General features: G+C 42.7%; 1 protein-coding gene across 2 annotated transcripts in view; it reads right to left on the reverse strand.

Moving 5' to 3' along the window:
• LOC311142737 (vacuolar protein sorting-associated protein 11 homolog) overlaps positions 1–16,659 on the reverse strand; it is a gene marked incomplete at its 5' end in the record, with an annotated part of 21,476 nt that extends 4,817 nt beyond the window's left edge. Inside the window, 15 exons of one of the 2 annotated variants that reach the window (XM_084178398.1) lie at positions 567–789; positions 1,151–1,322; positions 1,778–1,980; positions 2,274–2,407; positions 2,686–2,847; positions 3,450–3,653; positions 4,364–4,507; positions 4,938–5,124; positions 6,041–6,192; positions 6,368–6,569; positions 6,826–7,073; positions 7,334–7,497; positions 7,607–7,742; positions 7,843–7,977; positions 16,507–16,659. In XM_084178398.1, coding sequence (XP_084034524.1) covers positions 567–789; positions 1,151–1,322; positions 1,778–1,980; positions 2,274–2,407; positions 2,686–2,847; positions 3,450–3,653; positions 4,364–4,507; positions 4,938–5,124; positions 6,041–6,192; positions 6,368–6,569; positions 6,826–7,073; positions 7,334–7,497; positions 7,607–7,742; positions 7,843–7,977; positions 16,507–16,659 — 2,619 coding nt within the window. Of the gene's footprint in view, positions 1–566; positions 790–1,150; positions 1,323–1,777; positions 1,981–2,273; positions 2,408–2,685; positions 2,848–3,449; positions 3,654–4,363; positions 4,508–4,937; positions 5,125–6,040; positions 6,193–6,367; positions 6,570–6,825; positions 7,074–7,333; positions 7,498–7,606; positions 7,743–7,842; positions 8,036–16,506 lie in introns of those variants that run through there. The other variant, XM_084178397.1, reaches the window with a different exon arrangement.
• Positions 16,660–17,102: the final 443 nt, after the last annotated feature.

A 17,102-nucleotide genomic window follows, 5' to 3' on the forward strand; every position in this document is an offset into this window, starting at 1 on the left:
GTCCATTGCCCATGTTGTGAATGATTGCTGTCCATACAAGGCTTTGTACATCGCTAAACATGACCGTCTTGTCGACCTGATAGTCAGCGAATCCATAAGCATTCTTGTGTAAGAGGAAGCTGGTTTGATGTTGTATGATGATGTATTTTGCTGTGTGCCAAATACGCCAAATATGGTTGTTGTGGGGGGAAGCATTCATTTTGTAAGTGGGCTGCTCATTTGACTGCAACATGGAGCAGGCCTTTGCCAATGAGCTTCTTAAATACCAGCCCCTCGTGGCACGCTTGACAACCCCGGGTGTAGGTACAAGCTGGTGGCGCTGATATTTGACAGTCTCGGCCACGTACACAGGCTTGCAGTGTGAGGCCTCCAGATTACGGGCAAAGCAGTTGGCTAGGTACTGCACTGTTTCAGCTGTCGTGGGCAGCCTAGCTGTTTGAAGAAGGAGGTGCTTTCTGTACCCTTGAGTGCCCTGCATACAGAGACCTTTGAAATGTTTGGATCCTTTTTTAATGTACATTTGATTGGTGATTCAAATAAAGTATTTATTTGTGTGTGTGTTTCACCTGTCTGGTGAAGTGGTCGTGCAGGTCTCGCTTCTGGTCCTGGGCACGCAGCATGTCCATGACCTTGCGGTTTTCCGGTGTACAAGTGGGACACTCGGCCTCGCTCTCGGCATAGCTCTCGAAGCAGTGCTGGTGGAATGAATGACTGCACAGGAAGTGAACAGAGGGCAGCTCGAGGGGGCTGTTACACATGCTGCACTTGGTCTTCTGGAAAATCTTTGCACTGTAAGTGAGAAAAGAGGTGGAGAGAGAAACAAGAAAATACATCGAAATCAGTACAGTTTCAATGAATGGTCTTTGGGAGGTCAAATCAAGCTTTCAAAATACAGTACTAAAAACACATTCCAAATATAGTTACATTTGCTTCAAAGTTCAGCCATCAAGCAAATGTAGATTGTGTTTGTGTATCTTAGTGCGCAGGACTGCCCTTAGCCTCCACTCCTAGACACTTCTCGCCCCACATAGATGTCAAACAACTGGATGGATGGAATATGGAGGAAACTCCAGTTGTGAACATGACCCAGCTCTAGGGGATAGGGGTTGTTTTTGGACTGGATTTTGGCTATGATTTTCCTGTCCCTCACCTGCTTCTAAGCTCCTGGATCTCGGTGCGGAGGTGGGCAGTCTCCTCACGGTACTGGCAGATCTTGCGCTCGTCGTCCTCGATCTGCTGTGTCTCCCTCTGCAGCTTGTTGATGAGGTAGTCCTTGATGACCGACAGTGTAGCCGTGGAGTTGTGTGCCAGCGTCTGCACCACTGTGGACCAACATGCGCATAGACAGACACACAAGCACATACATACACACAAAACTTAGCAACAGTGCCCAATAAAATTCTCAAACTCTGTTATAATGCTCCAATTACTTTTCCTATTAACATATAAAGCCCTATAGGTTACTTAACCCAACAACTGGCAAGTTTATCATAGATGTGTGCATATGACATTAAAAAATCACTACTAGTTTTCATCCATTGATTTGAGGTTAGCCATGCAGTCAAAACAGAACAGAAACACTCTAGCCAGTGAGACATTCATTAACAGGAAGGAAGCGAAGGCAGGAAACTGCAAAGAACACTTGAGTTACTTTTAAGTTGGTGAGGTCTGATAAAATTCAGGCAGTGACTACTAGGCAAATCTCGACAGAAAGCCCCAGTCTTAATCTACAGAGAAGGAGAAATACTGAGAAAAACGGCCACCAGCTCACGCTCACCCAATAAGGGAGGCATCAGGTTGTTCTGGTCGATGTGCTGCAGGACTTGGCTGATGTAGGCCTTGCAGTTCTCCTCTTTGCGGGCAAAGTAGCCCAGCGCCTGCTCCCACAGGCACACTTCCTGGTCACCGTAGCGCTTGCAGGCCTCCACCACTTTGCCGTACTCCTCGTTCTGCATGTGGTAGTGCATGATCTGCTGGTACCTAAAGAGAGAATGACATCATCAACAACATCATTCAAATGACATCATTGATAATAATATTTAATATCAGTACACACCAATGAAGTCCCCAAAGTCTGCACTTGTTCACTCTCCATCATGGATTTTAAAGCGTTGGATCTTGGTGTTAAATGGTAGACAATCCGGCTACACCAATCCCATGGTTTTAAATCCACGAGGTGGAGTGAACGAATGTACACTTCAGAGAGAAGCAGAAATATTGGAATTGGGCTCATGTGTTTCTGACTGCAAAGGTTTAGAGACAGGAAGACTCACAGCTTGCCCTTCTCATAGAGGTACAGGACCCCTTCTTTGAAGTTGTGCATCTGGCACAGGACGAGTGCCTTGTCAAATACGGTGTTGTCGCTCCTCAGCAACGACAGTGCTGCCCCCTGCAGGACCTTCTTCCTCTGCCAGAAAAAATAGAAAGATGACATACCAGACAAAAGAAATACATTTGATACTCCAGACAAAACACATAAATAGTTTAACATGAATTGGTGACACTACAAGGTGAGGAAAGGTGTTTATTCTGAAAACTTACGTCAAAGTCATTTAGGCTGCAGGTATGTCATCTAATATTTCATTTGTAGCATTTTGTAAATGTATATCTATATGAGTTTAGGTTGTTTGACTGAACATGTCGCGGTTTTCAGTACAAATATGTGTTTGTGTGTGTTCCCATCACCTCAGGGTCTTGTTCATGTGCCCAGTCCTGCAGCCGTAGTTCTAGCAGCGTGTCATACACCCCCTGAGAGGAGAAGGGCTCCACCTCCATCATGTGCTCCAGGAAGGCCCTTAGCTCCCGCGGGTTATTAGCGAACACAGGGATGAACTCCTCTGAATTGGCCTGGGAGATAAAGGTACAGGGTTGTTCCATGTAATTTCATCAAGCCATGACACCCACCATCTCAGATTGTTTTGAAATCATTTCTGTAGTTAGAAACGGATAAGATTAGCATTCCTGCAACATTATTGTGTTGAAATATAATTTGATCTCTGAAAAAATGTCTGCTAATTGATTGCACCTAAATTGGCCATTTAAATGTATAGGATTCATATCATATTCAATAGATATAGTACGTAACATCCAATTTGAACCAAACTTTGGGCCATTGAAGTTGTTAGGTTTATGTCCCGTCCTACATCCTGATATTACCAGGTTCTGACCACTACAATGAGTAGTGTTATTACTATTCCATGATATATGCATTTTAGCATAACTTTATCATTATAACCATTAGAAATAGTACCATCCTTCTCAATATAAGCTGTATTCCTTGTCTTAGACTAAATTGATAAAGCCATTTTAATTAGAGAAAGGATCTTAAATCCAAAGTGAAGTGCTAATACTGCTAGACTAGTGTTGCTAGGACTAATGGGCTTCGTGCTCGGCTGCCCAGGTGATGTGGCTGCCTGGTGAGGTTAACCGCTAACGGCTAACCGGCTGACCTTGTTGGCCGCCGCCGGGCCCCTGTCCAGGCTGTCTCTGTCTGCGGTGTCCCAGCTGGGCTGGTAGTCGGTACACAGGCCCTTGAGGAGCAGTGTGGTGCCATCAGGGACGTGGTGCATCAGGGTCTTGCCGTAGCGCTTCATGTTTCTCTCTGCCTGCTCGAAGGGAAGTCGCCCAATGTAGCGCAAGGCCTCCTGGTAGTTCTGTATGGAACATAGAGGAGGGAGACAAAGGGGTTTGAATTTCGGTGAAGGGTTGTTCAAATCGGATTGACTTTACCCAAGGGTAGGAGAAGAGGCTCTTTGTCCAATTATAATCATACATTGTAATTTGAAAATGGGTTTTGTGATCCAACAATGGGAGTAGAGGGGCTGCCTAAAATATGTACTGAATGCGGACAGAAGGCAGCACCAAAAGCCTGTGCCGTTGTGTTCCATCATATGTCCATTGAAAACGCAACTCAGCTGGGAAGCTGGAGCCCTCTTACGTGATACGTACGTTTCTGGATGCTCAGCGGATCTAAAACCTGATGGCCAACCTGCAGGCCATGCACGGAAGTCTCTGGCCAACGCCTACCACAACACCCTGCTGCTCAAGGATGTTAAAACTATCCTTAATGTCGATTTTGACTCTGAATTTCAGTAATGCAACATCCTGGGGAAGCCTTCATTCATAACATAATTTATTGTTTACTCCTATCTAAATACCATCAAATGACATTGCTGCTCATTTCAACATTGTCCAACAGCCTGAGACAGACTCAAAGCTCACCTAGCTTATCTTATCAGGGACAAGATTAAGAGATCTGTCAGATAGGCCATGTGAGCTAGGGGGGACCCGATGTCTATATATCTAGCCCAGATGGCTGATCTTAACAGTACTACATCCTCTACTACTTTCTAATCTCTATTACCTTCAGGTCCTCCAGCTGGATCTTCAGGTACCACTCGTGGTGCTGGTGCCTCTCGGCCAGGAAGACGGCATGACTGTGGTAGCCTGCCTGGCGCAGCACCTTGATGGCGATCTCCACGTCGAAGTGGACCTCGCTCTCGCTGCTCTGAAGGTGGTCGAAGGGGAAATGAAATTATGTCAGAGCGCTGAGAGACCTTACGTGCATGATGTCGTACATATTTGTGGATTCAATGTCTATTCACGGGGCCATCCATACATAAAAATGTATGCACGCATGACTGTAAGTCGCTTTGGATAAAAGCGTCTGCTAAATGGCATATATTATTATTACTATCATCAGTTTCTTACCCAAAATGGTATTCTGAATCCTTCTCAGGGCAATGATTCTAGTCCTTGAGAGCAACTGGGTGTATATGCATTTGTTCCAAGCCATCACTAACACACCTGCTTCAACTAATCCCAGACTTTAGTCTGGACCATGATTAGCTGAAGGCCTGGAATGAAAGCCTGCATACACAGCTAACCCCTGGACCGGAGTTGGAGACCAACCCTTGGTTTACAGTATAAATGCTAACCTTGATGAACTCTTCAAGCTTAGAGCTGTCCTTGAGCTTGGTGTAGCAGTTGAGAAGCAGGGTGGTGTGGTCGGCGTTGGCCAGCGACTTCCAGTGCAGAGCCTGCAGGTAGGCCGTTAGGTTGTGGATCCGCTGAGCATCCAGAAACTTACGTATCACGTAAGAGGGCTCCAGCTTCCCGATAGTGCTAAGGGAGGGAGGGCAGAGAGGTTGCGTTTTCAATGGACATATGATGGAACACGGCAGGTAGCTGGGCGGCAGGTAGCTTAGTAGTTAAGAGCGTTGTGCCAGTAACCAAAAGGTCGCTGGTTCTAATCCCCGAGCCGACTAGATGAAAAATCTGACGATGTGCCCTTGAGCAAGGCACTTAACCCTAATTGCTCATGTAAGTCGCTCTGGATAAGAGCGTCTGCTAAATGACAAAAAAAAAAAAATACAGGCTTTTGGTGCTGCCTTCTGTCCGCATTCAGTACATATTTTAGGCAGCCCCTCTACGCCCACTGTTGGAGCACAAAACCCATTTTCTCTCAATTAAACACCGCTAGGGTTTGCTTTCCATTGTTTTCCTCTGATACCATCATGTTCAATTTAAAGCATTTGAAGCCCAATTTGGGAGAGCCCACCTTGCCTATACAAAGGTAGGGGAAACACTGACCTCCTCTCACATATCCCCACCAAGATTCCAACTGACAGAAATGCTTAAGGATTAGTGAATGCGGCTTGTTGATCATGTCAACAGGACTTGATTGGATAAGACAAGGGTCGGTAGCTGTCAGTACTTTTTGCAAGATAGCAAACATGGCACAACCCATAAAACAATAACCAAGTGGTTTCAATTAGCATTAACCACTGGTCACTTTTTCTGCATACCAAAGACACACTACAAAGTGAATATATATACATTACACATTTCCTTATTGATGTTATACAATCCCAACTCTATGGGATTACTTGTCTATAAAATACCATGTTTAATATTAACTATATCAGCATCTATGACATGACATGGGGTTTACAAAAACTGTATATAAATCCTATTTATCATTATTAACTATGTATTATGAAGTTGAAGTTAGATGCATCGACCCCTGGGTGAGCATTACCGGATGTACTGTTGGATGGCTCCGTCGTGGTCCCCCTTCACGTAGAGGTGGTCACCGTACTGCCTGAAGATCTCAGATAGCCCGTCGCTGTCCAAGTGCTGGCTCTTAGCCAGGTTTATGGCCATCACAAACAGATTCTTCTTGAATAGCATCTAAAGACAGATTGAAGAGTTAAGTGCCTTACTCAATGGCACAACGGCAGTAAACAATACCTGGGATCTAAAACCTGTAGCCCTCCAGATTCCAGTTCAATACGGTACAGAGTGTAACATAATACGTTTGAGGGGAAAAGAAGGCATGACGTCAGTCAGTGTACTTTGGGCTCACCTCTAGCTTGGTCTGAGTGTCCTTCTCCTGCAGAACAAACATCTTTCCGTCCCGAGTCAGGATGTAGAAAGAGCCCCATTCGGCCAGAACGTCAATGATGTCGTCAAAGGAAGCGCTGTAGGCAATGAACTTGTTGTCCAGGTCGTAGATAGTCAAGGTTTGCTTCTCCGACGGAGACGTCTCTCTGCTCCCAAATTCAGACCTTAGTACAGAACTTGTATTCAATACATTGTCATAGGAGTTAATATAGTTATATCACCTGAAAATATGCATGGGTGGTTTGGTTGAAAATACAACCTACTGCGTTTTTCCAATTCAACATAAATAGATTTAGTATAAAACTGTTGTGTTTCATTGTTGTAATAAATAAAGACTCTTACTGACCCTGGCCTTGAACCTTAGGGGACCCGCTCAATAGAAATGGCTGCTGTGCCAGCATCTGAGGGAGTTGTTCTTACTTGTTGGGAGACTTGGTGTCCCTGGTGAGCAGCAGGAGGTATCCCCGGTGCCAGTGGGCCAGCAGCTTGTGCCCGTCGAAAGCGAAACAGGGCCCCCGTTCGTCGGGCTGGTAAAGGTACACACACTCGTCCCCCGCGACGATGAACTGGGAGTCCTGGTAGGGGTCTGTGAGCGCAGAGCAACGCAGCGCACAGCCGTGGGTGTCCAGCTCCAGTTTAGGGTACTCTTTCACCATCAAAGTGTAGCACTAGTCATGGGGGTAAAACAACACCAAATGAAACAGAAGCAAGTTAGTGCTTATGCTCCAAGGTAATAGTAGTTTGGTGACAGGCTTGGGGTCAATGCCATTTCAAATCTATCAATTCAAATCCTCATTGAAAATATGTGGCACTTTTCAAATATTTTATTGTAATTTACATTGATATCCTGAATTGACTGAATTGATCTCAAAAGCGATTGTAAGGACTTCACTTATCAGAGTGGCATTGGAAAACTCGAATTACTTACGTGGACTTTTTCCAGAGAGGCAACAAATAGGTGAGTGACCTTGCCCTGCTGACGGAAAGCAAGGCCCGTGATTGGACAGGTGCCCTCATGCAGTGTCAGGGTTTTACTGTGCCTGTCCCGAGTGATGTCACCCTTTGTCAACACCACACTGCCATCTGTGAAGCCTGCAAGGACATGGGGATTATCGATTTATATCAGGGAGCAAACACAAATGTCAAACCCAAATCTAAACTACAGCTGACTGATAGGTAGTGCTGAAGAAATGCTGCTTACCAATGGCCATAAAGTTGAGGTTCTCGTGTACAGTGAGGCAGGACACCTCTGTTGGCTTGTTCCCAGGAATAGCTGGGAATATTCTGGTACACAGAGGATTCCCGCTGTCTCGCTTGTCCAGATTCCATACCTTCACCTGGGAAACAGCTGGGTTTTTAATAACAGTTCACAAATAACCAACTAACACACTCTTTTTTTGATAGTCTGTATTAAATACATCCTTCAAATGTTCTTACCAAGGGGTTAATTCCTTGCTCGTCCTGCCCAACCGAGACCAAAATGCTGTGCTGCTTGAGCTGGTACAGGTGGGTCACTCGCAGCTTGTAAGCCTGAAAGGAGGACAACTGTAGTGAGCGTGTCAAAAACCAGATCTGACCGTCCATATGTAATTTATTCAGGGTCAAGGAAGCATCAATATAGATCAGGAGAGACAAATGGCCATTTGCATGGAGTTAGGGAGAGAATTACAAAGGCAATGCCCTGTTCGAATACTCTCAAAATGCATATAATTAGCCATAGGACTAAGAAGAGTAATGTACAAGCAATGAAAATACGTACTATTCTTAGTCATGGCTAGCATATAATATATTATGACGTGACTGGACTGGTGTAAGCAAGCCTTCCACAGCATTACTGTACATCAAATCAACTTTTATTTGTCACATGCTTTGTAAACAACAGGTGTAGACTAACAGTGAAATGCTTACTTACGGCCCTTCCCAACAATGCAGAGAGAAAAAATGATAAATAATTTTAAAATATAAAAATAATAACACGAGGAATAAATACACAATGAGTAACGATAAATTGGCTATATACGCGGGGTACCAGTACCGAGTCGATGTGCAGGGGCACGAGGTAATTGAGGTAGCTATGTACATATACAGTGCCTTCAGAAAGTATTTATACCCCTTGACTTATTCCACATTTTGTTGTTACAGCCTGAATTCAAAATTGATTAAATACATGTTTTTTCTCACCCATCTACACAAAATGCCCCAAAGTGATGTAATGACAAAGTGAAAACATGTTTTGAGAAATGTTTGCAAATTTATTGAAAATGAAATAAAGAAATATCTAATTTACAGTGCATTCGGAAAGTATTCAGACCCCACATTTTGTTACGTTACAGCCTGATGCTGCCACCACCATGCTTCACTGTAGGGATGGTGCCAGGTTTCCTCCAGACGTGACGCTTGGCATTCAGGCCAAAGAGTTCAATCTTGCTTCATCAGATCAGAGAATCTTATTTCTCATGGTCTGAGAGTCCTTCAGGTGCCTTTTGGCAAACTCCAAGCGGGTTGTCATGTGCTTTTTACTGAGGAGTGGTTTCCGTCTGGCCATTCTACAATAAAGGCCTGATTGGTAGAGTGCTGCAGAGATGGTTGTCCTTCTGGAAGGTTCTCCCATCTCCACAGAGGAACTCTGGAGCTCTGTCAGAGTGACCATCGGGTTCTTGTTCACCTCCCTGACCAACGCCCTTCTCCCCCGATTGCTCAGTTTGGCCGGGCGGCCAGCTCAGGAAGAGTCTTGGTGGTTCCAAACATCTTCCATTTAAGAATGATGGAGGCCACTGTGTTCTTGGGGACCTTCAATGCTGCAGACATTTTTTAGTACCCCTCCCCAGATCTGTGCATCGACACAATCCTGTCTCGGAGCTCTACGGGCAATTCCTTCGACCTCATGGCTTGGTTTTTGCTCTGACATGCACTGTCAACTGTGGGACCTTATATAGACAGGTGTTTGCCTTTCCAAATCATGTCCAATCAATTGAATTTATCACAGGTGGACTCCAATCAAGTTGTAGAAACATCTCAAGGATGATCAATGGAAACAGGATGCACCTGAGCTCAATTTCGAGTCTCATAGCAAAGGGTCTGAATACTTATGTAAATAAGGTATTTCTGTTTTTTTATTTTTAATACATTTGCAAAAATGTCAGAAAACCTGTTTTCGCTTGGTCATTATTATTATATATATTTTTTCTTTAAATCAATTTTTGAAAAAGGCTGTAATGTAACAAAACGTGAAAAAAGTCAAGGGGTCTGAATACTTTCCAAATGCACTGTACATAAGTATTCACACTCCGGAGTCAATACATGTTAGAATCACCTTTGGCAGCAATTACAGCTGTGGGTATTTCTGGATAAGTCTCTAAGAGCTTTTCACATCTGGATTGTACAATAAATTGTCCATTATTCTTTTCAAAATTCTTCAAGCTTTGTCAAATTGGTTGTTAGTCATTGCTAGACAACCATTTTCAAGTCTTGCCATAGATTTTCAAGCAGATTTAGTCAAAACTGTAACTCGGCCCCTCAGGCACATTCACTGTCTTCTAGGTATGCAACTCCAGTGTAGATTTGGCCTTGTGTTTTAGGTTATTGTCCTGCTGAAATGTGAATTAATCTCCCAGTGTCTTGTGGAAAGCAGACTGAAACTGGTTTTCCTCTAGGATTTTGCCTGTGCTTAGCTCCATTCTGTTTCTTTTTTATCCTGAAAAACTCCCCAGTCCTTAACAATTACAAGCATATCCACAGCATGATGTAGCCACGATATGCTTGAAAATATGGAAAGTGGTACTCAATAATGTGTTGTATTGGATTTTCTCCAAACATAACACTTTGTATTCAGGACAAAAAGTTGATTGCTTTGCCACATTTCTTTTCAGTATTACTTTAGTGCCTTGTTCCATACATGATGCATGTTTTGGAATATTTTTATTCTGTACAGGCTTCCTTCTTTTCACTCTGTCAATTAGGTTAGTATTGTGGAGTAACTACAATGTTTTTTATCCATCCTCAGTTTTCTCCTATCACAGCCATTACACACTAACTGTTTTAAAGTCACCATTGGCTTCATGGTGAAATCCCTGAGTGGTTTCCTTCCTCTCCGGCAACTGAGTTAGGAAGGACGACTGTATCTTTGTAGTGACTGGGTGCATTGATACACCATCCAAAGTGTAATTAATAACTTCATCATGCTCAAAGGGATATTCAATGTCTGCTTATTTTTGTTTTACCCATCTACCATTAGGTGCCCTTCTTTGCAAGGCATTGGAAAACCTCCCTGGTCTTTGTGGTTGAATCTGTGTTTGAAATTCCCTGCTCGACTGAGGTACCTTACAGATAATTGTATGTGTGGGGTACAGAGATGAGGTAGTCATACAGAAATCATGTTAAACACTATTATTGCACAAAGAGTGAGTCCATGCAAGTTATTATGATGTGACTTGCTAAGCAAATGTTTACTCCTGAACTTATTTAGGCATGCCATAACAAAGGGGTTGAATACTTGACTCAAGACATTCCAGCTTCTCATTTTTAATTAATTTGTAACAATTTCTAAAAACATAATTCCACTTTGACATTATGGGGTATTGTGTGTAGGTCAGTGACAAAAAACAAACAACATAAAAACAAATGTTTATCTGATGTTTAGTGCCAAAATGAGCCTTCATTCAATATTCTCCAATGGTATAATAGTTTTTCCTGTAGTCCCACCCATTAAGTGCTGTCAATCAATGGCAGATTTCTATTAAACTGGCCTGGGTTGAAACGGCATATGGCCCGTCACGTGGCCAGGCGAAGTCGGTGAGGGACGAGCGCCCTGCTCAAATCGAACAGCAATCTGCACCGCTTGGTTATGTTTTCAACAAAGCATCATGAGCCAGCATTCAGAGGCGGCAGGTATCTTAGTGGTTAAGAGCGTTGTGCCAGTAACAGAAAGGTTGCTGGTTCTAATCCCCGAGCCGACTAGGTGAAAAATCTGTCGATGTGCCCTTGAGCAAGGCACTTAACCCTAATTGCTACTGTAAGTCACTCTGGATAAGAGCATCTGCTAAATGACAAAAAAAATAAGAAACATACAACATCTCCTTTCCATAAAATATATGTGTGAATTTTCTATAGTTTTCATTGGGAAGGCAGATAAAGCGTTTTTATCAAAAGCAATCACTTTCCATGTGAAAACACGGAATCCTACTCATAGTGTACGTGCTAACCTACGTCACTTTTGTTCTGAGCAGACTTTGTCGTCGGACTGAGCGAGGCACTTGGCTCACGCCCGGTTCCAAATCGAATGCAATCAACTTTAAGCCGGTGCAAAACACACCTATACAGGCGCCCGGCGAGATTAATCGAATCCCCTCTATATCACCCAACATACCAGTTACAGCCAATCAGAGCTGCTTACATGGGTACAGGTCTGTCTGCCTGCCTATCGGCTCTTTCACCGCAGATGAGATCTCTACACTGCCTGATATATCAGAGTGTGCTTTGCGCTTAACTCAGCGGTGAGTTAAAAAACACCATGGACTCAGTTATGGCGATCATAAACTTTATCCAATCAACATCTAGCCTGCAACATCGCTTGTTTCGTAGTCTGCTGAGCATCATGATCTAGCCTACTTTTACATAAAGGATGTTCGATGGCTAAGTAAAGGTAATAATGCTCTGAAGAGAGCAGCCCATGTGAGGTCCCTCCCGAGTGGCGCAGTGGTCTAAAGCACTGCATCGCAGTGCTAGCTGTGCCACTAGAGATCCTGGTTCGAATCCAGGCTCTGTCATAGCCGGCTGCGACCGGGAGACCCATGGGGCGGCGCACAATTGGCCCAGCGTCATCCAGGGTAGGGGAGGGAATGGCCGGCAGGGATGTAGCTCAGTTGGTAGAGCATGGCATTTGCAACGCCAGGGTTGTGGGTTCGATTCCAGTATAAAAAATAAAAATGTATGCACTCACTAACTGTAAGTCGCTCTGGATAAGAGCGTCTGCTAAATGACTAAAATGTAAATGTAATGTAAATGTTAGGGAGGAGATAGTTGCTTTTCTCCGCAATTGCCGCCACAAGAAAGCCATATCTAGCGAAATTACTTGATGAGGAGTTCGTATCAGATGTTTGTTCTTTAGCGACATCTTCAATTCATTGAATGGACTTAATTTGGGACTACAGGGGAGGCAAGGTGCGAATTACGGGGGAGCCAGGGGGGGCTCAGCTCCACTGAATGAGACGTTAGCTCTAAATAATGCTAATTTAGCCATTGTCCTATTTGTTTAAAATGTAAAATGTAGTGGTAAATATGTTTTACAGTGGTAAATATGAAAATAAAAGCTTCCAAATGAAACGAACACACCCACATCAATGTCATGGTTTAAACCAAAGGTGTCAAACATTCCATGGAGGGCCAAGTGTCTGCGGGTTTTCGCTCCTCCCTTGTACTTGATTGATGAATTAAGGTCACTAATTAGTAAGAAACTCCCCACACCTGGTTGTCTAGGGCTTGACACTAGGCCCTCCATGGAATGAGTTTGACATCCCTTGTTAAACCATTTATTTCTATGTGACGGCGCTGTCCACTCAGTAGTGCTGAATGTCGGCCTCAGCTGAGTGCCTTTACGTATAGATGTTCCTTTGTACTTCCTAATTTTCTCCATTTGTTTGCCATGCGTCCTTGATAAAAATAGCATATGCCTTTATTTCAATGCATTAGATGTATCCATGTTTGCAGTCAGCTGTTTAGAGAGCTCAATGCTTTGTTTTTCAGGTGCAGGCGGGTACTGGTGTTCTCCATGCCATCCGTGGCCAGAAGTAGTAGACCATTTATTAGCTTTATTATTTATATTATTAATGACAGTAGACCTATAAGATGACTCTTTCGGTTAGAAGAGATTAACGTTCGGTTAGAAGCATTCGATTTTGTAATGGCATAGGCCTATATTATTTTGGATTTGTGTGCCCATGAGAACTGTTTTCACGGCGAATCATAATTAAATATTACGTAGGCATAGTTACACTTACAGTGCATTTTCCGAGATCTCCAAGATCCATGATTCGTACAGGGTTTAAGTTCAATGTTCTAATTCAATTGTTAAATGCTTAACAATGACAAATAGCCTAACACTGTCATAAGTGTCATTAATGTAAGGAAAGAAAAGTAGTGTTTTATGTCACACGATCTGTGAAGACTCATAAATTATGGACAACTCATGAACTAGGGTGTAAAACATGTTTTTATTCAACTCATGTATTATATTGAATGTAGGCTACCTGTTCTGCGTGTGTTCATGTGGGTAAAATTGCCTCGGCTGAGATGGTAGACTACCGGCAGTGGTGTAGGCCTAGTGGCAGGTAAACCCAAGTAAACGCCGTTTACCCACCTTTTTCAGAAAAATGCCTTGACAGTATAGGGAGCATTACTTTTTTCGGAGTTTAACCACCTATTTTTTTACCGCTACATAACTGGCTACTGCTAGGCCTATTTGAAGTTAATGGTAATACACATTGTAGCCTAGTCTAGTAAGTTGACCGTGAGTGTTAAGGTGACCATCCCGTTTTTCCCAGGACTGAATGTCATTTGGCACACTTTTTTGGTGTTTTCCATTCATCAAATGGCACGAGTATACATGCAGTTTGGATGCTGGGATTATTTTGGAGTGGAAGAACATGCACAGATAGCCTACTATTTTAACTGATTTGTTTGACAACCACATAAAAATATAATGTCGGGTTGTGTTCATGCCACATTAAAAGGTAATTCATTTTTACCGTTTAATGACGTCTTTATTATTAGTCCCATAAAAACGCAAGAGACCAAACCAAATTTGCACTCTGAGGGGAGGGATAAAACGGTTATTGATGTGATTGAAAAACATATTTTCAAAATAATTGTTATTTTCTCCTCTGATTTGAGCCCAAATAAAACGCTCAATTTCCCTACACAACTATATTCAGTCATCATCAGTACAGATCACTCCCGTGATGTCTGAGTTTTTAGATAAACTGAAAGCTAATTTCGCAACGAGATTAAGTCCCCACAGAGGTGGTGCAGTTTGTTATAGGGACCCGTTCTCTACTGATGCGGGGGAAGAGAGACTTCCCTGCAAAAGCTGGGATACGTCTTGCATAAAAGGTTTCTGTGTAAAAAAACAAGAGAGAAAATAATGAAGTGATAAAGAAATAGAAAATAGAACAGAATGTAATGCTGATCAACTGAGATATGCCATGCATAAAAGGTTTCCTATGTGTAAATAAAAACTCTATTGTGAAGCTATAGTGCCTTTGGAAAGTATTAAGACCCCTTGACATTCCACATTTTGTTACATTACAGCCTTTTCTAAAATGGGTTAAATAAAATAAAATCCTCAGCAATCTACACACAATACCCCATAATGACAAAGCGAACACAGGTTTTTTGAATATTTAGCAAATTCATAAACTAATAAAAATAGAAATACCTTATTTACATAAGTATTCAGACCCTCTGCTATCCTGTTTCAATTGATCATCCTTTAAATGTTTCTATAACTTGATTGGAGTCCACCTGTGGTAAATTCAATTGATTGGACATGATTTGGAAAGGCACACACCTGTCTAAATAAGGTTCCACAGTTGACAGTGCATGTCAGAGCAAAACCCAAGCCATGAGGTCAAAGGAATTGTCCGTAGAGCTCCGAGACAGGATTGTGTCGAGGCACAGATCTGGGGAGGGGTACTAAAAAATGTCTGCAGCATTGAAGGTCCCAAAGAACACAGTGGCCTCCATCATTCTTAAATGGAAGATGTTTGGAACCACCAAGACTCTTCCTAGAGCTTGCCACCCGGCCAAACTGAGCAATCGGGGGAGAAGGGCGTTGGTCAGGGAGGTGAACAAGAACCCGATGGTCACTCTGACAGAGCTCCAGAGTTCCTCTGTGGAGATGGGAGAACCTTCCAGAAGGACAACCATCCCTGCAGCACTCCACCAATCAGGCCTTTATGGTAGAGTGGCCAGATGGAAGCCACTCCTCAGTAAAAGGTACATGACAGCCCGCTTGGAGTTTTCCAAAAGGCACCTAAAGACTCTCAGACCATGAGAAACAAGATTCTCTGGTCTGATGAAACCAAGATCCAACTCTTTGGCCTGAATTCCAAGCATCACGTCTGGAGGAATCCTGGCACCATCTCTACGGTGAAGCATGGTGGTTGCAGTATCATGTGTGGGGATGTTTTTCAGTGGCAGGGACTGGGAGACTAGTCAGGATCGAGGCAAAGATCCAATGTCATCCATTTTAGAATAAGGCTGTAACCTAACAAAATGTGGAAAAAGTCAAGGGGTCTGAATACTTTCCAAAGGCACTGTATGTAAAACAGACAGGAAAGTAGAAATGCCTTAATGTGATGCAGGTCAACTGTTTTAAAAGTACAAATGTGTTCAGTTATTTAAACAATTTGATGCACTGAATTAGGCTAATCTTTATAAGATTATAATTGTTTGTACACTGTTTTTTTATACCGGTTTTAGGAAGAGTAATCCCATGTAGAAAAAGTCTGGCCCCCCTGTAAATAACCTTTTTCAAATCTTGCCCCCATAAGAATATAGTTGAAAAGCCCTAGCGTATGTGATGAGTCAAAAGAGTTTGTGCAAAAAGGGTCAAAGCAGATAGTCCGGGTAGCTATTGTAAACTATTTAATTAACTATTTAGCAGTCTTATGGCTTGGGGGTAGAATATTTTCAGGGTCCTGTTGGTTTCAGACTTGGTGCATCAGTAATTTTAGGGCCTATTTGAACATGGCCATTGATTCCGTTGATTGTGCCTTTGAATGCCTGGGAGCCAGTCTGAGATTGTTGATTCATTCCTCTCAAGCTAATTTCTCGGACTGGTACCAAGGCTAACTTCTTACCAAGTTAACTAAATAAGGCTCATGTCCTGGCTGTTTGCTAAAGTCAGCTAGCAAACTAGCCAAATCAAATGTTACCATTTAACTAGCTAAATGCAATCATTATTAATAATTTCCTTACTTGGAGCTAACTAGGAAGCATTATTAGCTCACTTGCTTAGACAGACTGCTTGCAGGGAGGGGTGTCTGTGCAGCAAGTTAGCGAGCAATAGCTAACTAGCTAGACTGTTTACATGATGGAAAACACTGAAAGGATATCTCCAACAACGATGTGGCCCCGGCCCGAGTCACAAGCCGATATGCCGACGGGGAGGACGAAGTTTTTCCCATTATCTCCAGCGTCCTTCACTGTCTCTTTATCAAAAAATACAAATCGTCTCCACTGTAAGAACGCAGCCATTTTATTCGCACTGTATCCTCACAGTGAAGAAATCATGTGATACCCATCCACAAGTCATGTGAGAGAGAGGGTGGAGAACGATACATGTAAATTAATGTATTTAAAAAAAGAAATTTCAATCAATACGATACATGTTTATCAATGTAGGTGGCAGGCTGTAAGTGTGAGGCTCAGAAAATAAAGTTGTTCATTATGTTAGTTTTGACATACCACCCATTAAATTGTAATTTTTTTCCCTTGCATAAGGTAAAGATAAGAACTCATTAAACTCAAGAAAAATATGTACCAATAAGTAATGGATAGTCAGATCAATCATTCAGTAATCAATTAAAATGAAATGGACTACAACAGTGTTTTGACTACAACTACTAGTAGTCGCCGATAAAATAGGTAACCTTAAGAAAACGCCATTATATAATTTTACGCCCATTAATTGAACGTGG

This window comes from Coregonus lavaretus (assembly GCF_964263955.1).
Source record: "Coregonus lavaretus genome assembly, chromosome: 15".
NCBI classification, from domain to species: Eukaryota; Metazoa; Chordata; class Actinopteri; order Salmoniformes; family Salmonidae; genus Coregonus; species Coregonus lavaretus.